General features: G+C 37.8%; 1 protein-coding gene and 1 long non-coding RNA gene across 2 annotated transcripts; both read left to right on the top strand.

Annotated features, from left to right (window-relative positions):
- The first annotated feature begins 7,522 nt into the window (after positions 1 to 7,522).
- On the top strand, positions 7,523 to 7,871 carry LOC110227754. The gene is made up of 2 exons (XR_002331435.1): positions 7,523 to 7,681; positions 7,763 to 7,871. It is a non-coding gene; the product is annotated as an uncharacterized LOC110227754 (long non-coding RNA).
- Positions 7,872 to 8,038: 167 nt separating this feature from the next.
- LOC110227760 lies at positions 8,039 to 8,853 on the top strand. Its single transcript, XM_021023270.1, has 2 exons — positions 8,039 to 8,323; positions 8,503 to 8,853. The coding sequence occupies exons 1-2, from the start codon at positions 8,114 to 8,116 to the stop codon at positions 8,701 to 8,703; spliced, it is 411 nt and encodes a 136-aa protein (XP_020878929.1). The 5' UTR covers positions 8,039 to 8,113; the 3' UTR covers positions 8,704 to 8,853.
- The last annotated feature ends 1,852 nt before the right edge of the window (positions 8,854 to 10,705 follow it).

Genomic DNA, 10,705 nt, shown 5'->3' on the forward strand with positions numbered 1-10,705 from the left:
TAGCTCCACGTAGTGCTGAACTTCTACTCTGTCGATGATATCTCGGTTCAGACCTCCCATGAATCTAGACATTGTAGCTTCTTCATCTTCTTGAATATCTGCTCTCAACATCAATGTCTCCATCTCTTTGTAGTATTCTTCAACTGATCTACTTCCTTGGACTAGATTCCTCAATCTATTGTGTAGCTCTCTGTGGTAGTGACTGGGGACGAACCTCTTCCTCATTATAGTCTTTATCTGAGTCCATGTCTCAATGGGATAATCTCCAGCACGTCTTCTTGTGGTGACCAATTGATCCCACCAACTCAATGCGTAGTTCTGGAATCCTGTTGGTGCTAACTTCACTTTACGCTCCTCTGTGTAACCTTGACAACCGAATACTATCTCAATCTTCTTTTCCCATTCTAAGTACTCCTCAGGGTCACTGGTTCCCTGGAAAGAAGGAATCCGTATCTTCAAGCCAGCTAGGTCATCTCTAGGCGGAGCTCTTTCTTCTCTGTGATGTCTTCTCCTTCTATGGCCGTTACGAGTAGAGGTTTGGCTGTAATAGTTATGTGCCGCCTCTTGATCAGAAGGATCTCTAGCATCTCTGTTCTGTCTGCCCTGGGTTGATCTCTCATTAGCTTCAACCCTTTCGTCCATCATTTTTGCCATGTTAGCAGTAAGAGTAGCTGTAAGAGTTGCTGTAAGAGCTTCCATCAATAGCTTGTTGCTCTGTACTTGACTGCTTTCTTCCTTGTCTTTGTCAGACATGTCTGCAATGATCAAAACGAAATAACAAGTAAAAGATTCCTTGAAAGCTAACAGTTCTAACAGATTTCTAAAACCGAGTTCGACATTATTAAGCCCTAAAATGACCAAAAACAAATCAGAATTTGAAAAGTCGGAATTGATACAACCTGACACGAAGTGGCTCTGATACCACTTAATATGATCTTGGATGAAGATCTTAGTCCCTTGATGCACTTCGTGTAGTGGTTGAATAGATCAAGTTAAAATGATGCGGAATGAGTAAGAGTGAAGTGAATGAGATCGAGTAAGGAGTCGAGTAGGTGAGGAGGCGGATCGAATACGGTGTGATTGATGGTGATCGAGTAGTCTTGTGAAGAGGGGGTTGAGTACTTTGGTGATGAGGTTGAGTAGAATGGTCGAGTGGTGATGAAGGAGTGTGATCGAGTGGATTTTGGTGGTGAAGTGGAAGATGTGGTCGAGTAAAAACAATGAAACGGTGAAACTGGATTGTTTGAGTGGCTTGTGATCGAGTGAATGAGAGTGAGATCGAGTATGAAGAAGATTGATGGTTTGAATGAGCAAGTGATGGTGAAAACGAATGGATCGAATGATGAAGGTGAGATCGAGTATATGAGAAGGTGAGGGGTCGAGTAGAACTTCCAAAGGCTGCGGGATTCCTTTGAACTTCTGGACTTGTTCCTGCTTGGATATGACACACCAAGAGCATTCACAAGACGAATCCGAGATATTACACACTCAAATTCAAGATCAAACGAAATCAGAAAAGGTGATTGATAAGAAATTGTTTGATGATCGATTACAAGGAGAAGAAGCGAAATATAAAGAAGAAGAAGAGAGTTCTAGGGAGATGAAGAGTTATCCTAGGGAAAGAAAACGAAATTAAACACACAAAGACTGAATTCGAAATTTTAAAGAAACGGGCTTCTCCTTGGCGATGGGCTGCGAGACAACATTGGGCTCGAGTATAAGTGTGTGGGCTTGCCTCGTTAAAAACCTCTCTTGGAAAACCCATTGGGACAAAACCAAGAGGAGGGAAAAAGAGTGCAAGTCACACACCTCCAATGATGTCACTTAAACGGCTTGAATCACAACCAACGTGGTTGGACAAGCTTCCGGTTTAAGGCTGCCTTCCATGTGTTGTAGAAGTGTGTTGATAGCTTGATTCAACAACTTAGTCTTGGATCTTGTCATTGGTCCAGTAGCAACTTGCAATGACATATCCTCTTCAGCTCCAAGTGAATCATGCTCCTTAGCTCCCTGCATGGTCGAGTACTTCCTTGGTGCATTAGTATACTCGATCACATTGTCCTCCTTGTGGTCGAGCATGTGGTCGAGTACATCATCTGGTTCAGCATCAGCATGCTCGATCGCGTTGTCCTCCTGGTGGTCGAGTACGTGGTCGAGTGCCTCCTCTGGTTCAAGCTGTTTCTTAGTTCCTTGACCCAAGCTTCCCATGATCACATCAGTATGTCTTGGTCTTCTCTTCAGAAATCTGCTCGAGTATGTCTCTCAGGTCCAGTTCGAGTAGCCTGTTCGAGTAGGTTCTCCTGTAGCTGCTTTGTACCTAAAAACACCTGATACAACTCCAAAATGCAAGAATGTATGCAACAGAGATGTAGAATGATCCTAAATGCGTAAAGTGAAGCTAAATGATGCAAACTAAGAGTGAAAGACATGAAACAAGGATGAAACTAGACTAAATGAGATGTAAATGCATGGTAAAAACTAGCAAAATACAGACATATCATCCACCCACAAAGATTTGGGAACCATTACAATGCTTGGCTAGCGGTTTTGGAGTTATATATGACAAGATCCGGTGGTTATGAATAAATATAAGAACTAGGTTTGCGGTCGGCTTCTGAAAGTTAAAGTCGTGTGTGTTTGTGTAGAAGCTTCAAAAAACTCATATAGAACTTCACCCCCACCCATAAAGCTTTGGGAACAATTACAAAGCTTGGCTAGCGGTTTTGAAGTCAAATATAACAGGATCCTTTGTTTATGATTGAGTATAAAAACAAGGCTTTCAGTCGGATTCTTATAGCTAAACTCCTGTGTGATTTAGTACAAGCTCTAAAAAACACTTATAGAACATCTCCTCCACCTACAAAGATTTGGGAACCATTACAATGCTTGGCTAGCTGTTTTGGAGTCATATATGACAAGATCCACTGTTTATGAATAAGTATAAGAACTAGGCTTGTGGTTGGTTTATGAAAGTTAAAGTCGTGTGTGTTTGTGTAGAAGCTCCAAAAAACTCTTATAGAACTTCTCCCCCAGCCATAAAGCTTTGGGAACCCTTACAAAGCTTGGCTAGCGGTTTTGGAGTCATATATGACAAAATCTATAGTTTATGAATAAGTTTAAGAACTAGGCTTGTGGTCGGCTTCTGAAAGTAAAAGTCGTGTGTGTTCGTGTAAAAGCTCCAAAAAACTCTTATAGAACTTCTCCCCCAGCCATAAACCTTTGGGAACCCTTACAAAGCTTGACTAGCGGTTTTAAAGTCAAATATAACAAGATCCCTTGTTTATGATTGAGTATTAGAAAAAGGCTTTGAGTCGGATTCTTATATCTAAACTCGTGTGTGATTTAGTACAAGCTTCAAAAAACACTTATAGAACATCTCCTCCACCTACAAAGATTTGGGAACCATTACAATGCTTGGCTAGCGGTTTTGGAGTCATATATGACAAGATCCAGTGTTTATGAATAAGTATAAGAACTAGGCTTGTGGTTGGTTTCTGAAAGTTAAATTCGTGCGTGTTTGTGTAGAAGCTCCAAAAAAGTCTTATAAAACTTCTCCCCCAGCCATAAAGCTTTGTGAACCCTTACAAAGCTTGGCTAGCAGTTTTGAAGTCAAATATAACAAGATCCCTTGTTTATGTTTGAGTATAATAACAAGTCTTTCAGTCGGATTCTTATAGCGAATCTCATGTGTGATTTAGTACAAGCTAAAAAAAAAACACTTATAGAACTTCTCCTCCACCCACAAAGATTTGGGAACCATTACAATGCTTGGCTAGCGGTTTTGGAGTTATATATGACAAGATCCGGTGTTTATGAATAAATATAAGAACTAAGTTTGCGGTCGGCTTCTGAAAGTTAAAGTCGTGTGTGTTTGTGTAGAAGCTTCAAAAAACTCATATAGAACTTCAGCCCCACCCATAAAGCTTTGGGAACAATTACAAAGCTTGGCTAGCGGTTTTGAAGTCAAATATAACAGGATCCTTTGTTTATGATTGAGTATAAAAACAAGGCTTTCAGTCGGATTCTTATAGCTAAACTCCTGTGTGATTTAGTACAAGCTCTAAAAAACACTTATAGAACATCTCCTCCACCTACAAAGATTTGGGAACCATTACAATGCTTGGCTAGCTGTTTTGGAGTCATATATGACAAGATCCACTGTTTATGAATAAGTATAAGAACTAGGCTTGTGGTTGGTTTATGAAAGTTAAAGTCGTGTGTGTTTGTGTAGAAGCTCCAAAAAACTCTTATAGAACTTCTCCCCCAGCCATAAAGCTTTGGGAACCCTTACAAAGCTTGGCTAGCGGTTTTGGAGTCATATATGACAAAATCTATAGTTTATGAATAAGTTTAAGAACTAGGCTTGTGGTCGGCTTCTGAAAGTAAAAGTCGTGTGTGTTCGTGTAAAAGCTCCAAAAAACTCTTATAGAACTTCTCCCCCAGCCATAAAGCTTTGGGAACCCTTACAAAGCTTGGCTAGCGGTTTTGGAATCATATATGACAAAATCTAGAGTTTATGAATAAGTTTAAGAACTAGGCTTGTGGTCGGCTTCTGAAAGTAAAAGTCGTGTGTGTTCGTGTAAAAGCTCCAAAAAACTCTTATAGAACTTCTCCCCCAGCCATAAAGCTTTGGGAACCCTTACAAAGCTTGACTAGCGGTTTTAAAGTCAAATATAACAAGATCCCTTGTTTATGATTGAGTATTAGAAAAAGGCTTTGAGTCGGATTCTTATATCTAAACTCGTGTGTGATTTAGTACAAGCTCCAAAAAACACTTATAGAACATCTCCTCCACCTACAAAGATTTGGGAACCATTACAATGCTTGGCTAGCGGTTTTGGAGTCATATATGACAAGATCCAGTGTTTATGAATAAGTATAAGAACTAGGCTTGTGGTTGGTTTCTGAAAGTTAAATTCGTGTGTGTTTGTGTAGAAGCTCCAAAAAAGTCTTATAAAACTTCTCCCCCAGCCATAAAGCTTTGTGAACCCTTACAAAGCTTGGCTAGCAGTTTTGAAGTCAAATATAACAAGATCCCTTGTTTATGATTGAGTATAATAACAAGTCTTTCAGTCGGATTCTTATAGCGAATCTCAAGTGTGATTTAGTACAAGCTCCAAAAAAAACACTTATAGAACTTCTCCTCCACCCAAAAAGATTTGGGAACCATTACAATGCTTGGCTAGCGGTTTTGGAGTTATATATGACAAGATCCAGTGTTTATGTATTAATATAAGAACTAGGTTTGCGGTCGGCTTCTGAAAGTTAAAGTCGTGTGTGTTTGTGTAGAAGCTTCAAAAAACTCATATAGAACTTCACCCCCACCCATAAAGCTTTGGGAACAATTACAAAGCTTGGCTAGCGGTTTTGAAGTCAAATATAACAGGATCCTTTGTTTATGATTGAGTATAAAAACAAGGCTTTCAGTCGGATTCTTATAGCTAAACTCCTGTGTGATTTAGTACAAGCTCTAAAAAACACTTATAGAACATCTCCTCCACCTACAAAGATTTGGGAACCATTACAATGCTTGGCTAGCGGTTTTGGAGTCATATATGACAAGATCGACTGTTTATGAATAAGTATAAGAACTAGGCTTGTGGTTGGTTTCTGAAAGTTAAAGTCGTGTGTGTTTGTGTAGAAGCTCCAAAAAACTCTTATAGAACTTCTCCCCCAGCCATAAAGCTTTGGGAACCCTTACAAAGCTTGGCTAGCGGTTTTGGAGTCATATATGACAAAATCTAGAGTTTATGAATAAGTTTAAGAACTAGGCTTGTGGTCGGCTTCTGAAAGTAAAAGTCGTGTGTGTTCGTGTACACTACAGGAATATCGGGTTTTAATAGCACTATACAATAGCGTTTGTAGTCATTCTGCTATTGTTAGAGGACCTCTGAACTTTCAATAGCGTTTCTACCTTGTTGAAACGCTATGGATAGTGTTTCACTATTTTTACATGACACGGAAGTATATTTAATAGCATTACCATATTAAAACGCTATTGAAAGGGTTGGGCGCTAAAAATTTCCCATTCCCGCTACTACACTTAGAAATATTTTTGGGCATTTCTTTTCTTTTTCCCCTTAGCTCATCTTTGTCGACTTTACTCTTCAATTTTTAGGGTTTCCTCTTTCTCTCCTCTTTGCTATCTCCGAAAAACACAAAACAGAAATTTCCGAAAAATTTCAACCTCTTTGCTCTCTCCGCATCTTCCTTAGGTTCTCTCATCTTCCTTGTATGCTCGATCTGTTTGGGAATCCCACTAAATCGAAGGTAAATCCCACTTAATCACAAATTTGTTCTTGATTTGTAGAGAGAGAGCTGCGAGATGACGATTTGGGTTTGGGTTTGGTCAATTTAGGGATTTGAGGATTTAGAATTTGGGGATTTAGGGATTTGAGGATTTAGGTAGAATCGCTTACACATTTGAGACTGTATCTACATGTTCTTTGAACTGCTTTGAGCTGCTTTGTGTATCTTTCACATCTTCCTTGTTAACTGAGTTATGTTTGAACGAGTCCTAACAATTTGAAACTAGATCTGGTCTGACATTTACTTCAATGTGCAAGTCGTAGTCGAACCAGTATCCAAACACATCACTTGTCCAGATTGAAGGAGTCAACACCCAAGAGAAGGTAAACAGAGCCAAATCAAAGACTAATAATGAAATCGATTTCTTTTAATTTTTGTTTGGATTTGTAGATTTATTGATTTGAGTTTAATTGATTTCTATTTTTGCTTTTTCTGTTGTAGTTCGAGTTAATCAGAAGAGAACAAACTCTATCAGGTATATGATTCTTCTATCAGATTACTTGTATTGTTGTTTTGGCTTTGAAAGTGACTGCCTCTGAAAATTACTTGTATGCACATTTGGTCGGAGCTCTTGTGAAATGGATAAAGCTTGGGTTTGGTTGCCAAGGTATTAACTTGTTCTTACATATATGCATTGATTTTATTTTATGATTGACTGTTCTCAGTTTGTAATGGGTACTATTTGTTAACGTGTAGGAATAGCCTTGAGTATGAAGCAGGAGCAACTAAGTTTGTGGTTGAATCAGCAAGTAAGTTGAATTTAATGCTATAGGTGCGCATGTTGGTAAAGGATCAGCGGCACTCTCCTCCTTCCTTGGAATACTTGTGAGGGAGCATGTCCCAGTACTGCTAGATGACTGGAGACATCTTGATGCAAATACAAAAGACAGAATGTGGGAGGAAGTTCAGGTTAAGTTTTTTAGCCTTTTGACTGAATATGAGTAATTTGTTTGTATTTCAAATTGTGTTTTAATGATTTTACTTGGCAATGTTTGACAGGGGAGATTCAATTTGAATGAAGTTTGGCATAAAGAAGCAATATTAGGTCAGATGAATCATATATGGCGATCCTCTAAATCAAAGCTGGTTACAAAAGTTCGAGCAACAAAAAGCAAGGTTGAAATCCAGCAAATTAGGCCCAGCAACATCCCTTCTACATCTGACTGGAACGCTTGGGTGAAGAAAAAAACTAGCACAGCTTTTAAGGTATTTATTTCATGTGTTTTGATTATTTGATATGGTGTTTGTGAGATTATTCATATATGTCTATTTGTGTCAATAGGAAAAAAGTGAGACAATGAGCAAACTTAGAAAATCTCAAATTCCTCAAACCACCAGCCGCAAAGGATTTCATAGGCTAGCTAATGAGATGGTATGTACTAGTATATGTATTGAATTGGTTAGTTGTTATATTAATTCAAATATGTGTATAACCCTTTATATGAACTTGTAGAAACAAAAGGCTCCTGATCCTAGTAAAGTTACTAGAAGTAAAGTTTGGATAGCAGGTCACACGCATGCTGATGGAAGACCCGTGAGGCCAGAATTCGAAGAAACTATTGTAAGAATGATTTAAATTTTGATTTATTGTTCTTCAGATTGTTTTTAAAGGTAGATTCTCCATATTAAGTATAAATCTTTATTTCAGGAAAAGAGTTATACATTGTGTATAACTCTTTCAATGACTCATTAGGCTTCAGATGGATCAATAGGAAGAGTTCACAGAGTTCACATTTATGATTATTGGAATGTGGATAATGATGTTATTGCTGAGGGTATATTGTTGTCAACTGACCCTAAAGAAATGGTCAACAATGCTCCTCTGGGACCAAATGATGCAGTTATTAATGTCGATAAGGTGGTTAAACCTGGTGCTTATTTATGGAGACCTACTATGAAAGGTTCATCATTGATGGGTGATGCACTAAATGAGATCATCACATGGCCTGCTGATAGGATACAAATACCTCTGTCTACACTTGATGAATCAACGAAAAAATCATCACCTCTGCAGGTCAGTAACACCAACTCTATATTTGTTTGTTTTGATTTGGCTGCTACTAGTAGTTAAGTTGGACAATAGTTTAAGTAGTCAGATTTTTAGATGAGATTGGGAATTATATTTGTTGCATGTTGATGTTGATGTTGATGTGATGGTATTCTGATGAATGTTTTTATAATTTGGACTACTAGAGTGGCACTAACAGTACTGGTACAAGCAAAGGCTCCAAAAAGAATTGCTTTCTATTAGATTGTGATAATTCTGGGGAGCAAGTTGCAATAGGTCGTGTCTGTTCCACTGATCCAGAAGACAAGGTCCATCTCTGTCCTTTAGGTCCCAATGCTAGCAAGATCTGGGTAGAGGTTTCCAAGATTGATGGTGCACGAGTGTAGAGACCAAATTGTGAAATTCAAGTAATATCTGATGCAGTAGGAAACTGGGTGGCTTGGCCTAACAAGCATATTGTATTCATGTGAGCATAAGTTTGTGTCAAAAAACATTGTTCTATCTCATGGTGTAGTACTACTCTTTGTATGATCTTTAAAAATGACAGGTTTAAATCCAGTTTTAATTTTAAGTTTGATTTAAAGTTTTATTTGTCAAAGCAATAATTATAATATTATATATAATATTAAAATATTATGTAGTACTAATATTATATATAATTACAATATTATATATAATATTTAAAAACAACAAATATCAATTTTTCTAAATGTTTAACTTTTTAATAACACACAAAAAACGCTATTATATAATTTATAATAGCAGAAAATAAAACGCTATATTATATAACCATATTATAGCATTACAGAAAAACGCTATCTAAAGTCACTTACCTATTATAGCGGGCGTATATACAGCGCTTTCAAAAACGCTATTATATCTTTAAACAGCGTTTTTCAGACGCTATTAATACCCGATATTCCTGTAGTGGTAAAAGCTCCAAAAAACTCTTACAGAACTTCTCCCCCAGCCATAAAGCTTTGGGAACCCTTACAAAGCTTGGCTAGCGATTTTGGAATCATATATGACAAAATCTAGAGTTTATGAATAAGTTTAAGAACTAGGCTTGTGGTCGGCTTCTGAAAGTAAAAGTTGTGTGTGTTCGTGTAAAAGCTCCAAAAAACTCTTATAGAACTTCTCCCCCAGCCATAAAGCTTTGGGAACCCTTACAAAGCTTGAATAGCGGTTTTAAAGTCAAATATAACAAGATCCCTTGTTTATGATTGAGTATTAGAAAAAGGCTTTGAGTCGGATTCTTATATCTAAACTCGTGTGTGATTTAGTACAAGCTCCAAAAAACACTTATAGAACATCTCCTCCACCTACAAAGATTTGGGAACCATTACAATGCTTGGCTAGCGGTTTTGGAGTCATATATGACAAGATCCAGTGTTTATGAATAAGTATAGGAACAAGGCTTGTGGTTGGTTTCTGAAAGTTAAATTCGTGTGTGTTTGTGTAGAAGCTCCAAAAAAGTCTTATAAAACTTCTCCCCCAGCCATAAAGCTTTGTGAACCCTTACAAAGCTTGGCTAGCAGTTTTGAAGTCAAATATAACAAGATCCCTTGTTTATGATTGAGTATAATAACAAGTCTTTCAGTCGGATTCTTATAGCGAATCTCGTGTGTGATTTAGTACAAGCTCCAAAAAAAACACTTATAGAACTTCTCCTCCACCCACAAAGATTTGGGAACCATTACAATGCTTGGCTAGCGGTTTTGGAGGTATATATGACAAGATCCGGTGTTTATGAATAAATATAAGAACTAGGTTTGCGGTCGGTTTCTGAAAGTTAAAGTCGTGTGTGTTTGTGTAGAAGCTTCAAAAAACTCATATAGAACTTCACCCCCACCCATAAAGCTTTGGGAACAATTACAAAGCTTGGCTAGCGGTTTTGAAGTCAAATATAACAGGATCCTTTGTTTATGATTGAGTATAAAAACAAGGCTTTCAGTCGGATTCTTATAGCTAAACTCCTGTGTGATTTAGTACAAGCTCTAAAAAACACTTATAGAACATATCCTCCACCTACAAAGATTTGGGAACCATTACAATGCTTGGCTAGCGGTTTTGGAGTCATATATGACAAGATCCACTCTTTATGAATAAGTATAAGAACTAGGCTTGTGGTTGGTTTCTGAAAGTTAAAGCCGTGTGTGTTTGTGTAGAAGCTCCAAAAAACTCTTATAGAACTTCTCCCCCAGCCATAAAGCTTTGGGAACCCTTACAAAGCTTGGCTAGCGGTTTTGGAATCATATATGACAAAATCTAGAGTTTATGAATAAGTTTAAGAACTAGGCTTGTGGTCGGCTTCTGAAAGTAAAAGTCATGTGTGTTCGTGTAAAAGCTCCAAAAAACTCTTATAGAACTTCTCCCCCAGCCAAAAAG

The sequence above is a fragment of the Arabidopsis lyrata genome, assembly GCF_000004255.2.
Source record: "Arabidopsis lyrata subsp. lyrata unplaced genomic scaffold ARALYscaffold_6, whole genome shotgun sequence".
NCBI lineage: Eukaryota > Viridiplantae > Streptophyta > Magnoliopsida > Brassicales > Brassicaceae > Arabidopsis > Arabidopsis lyrata.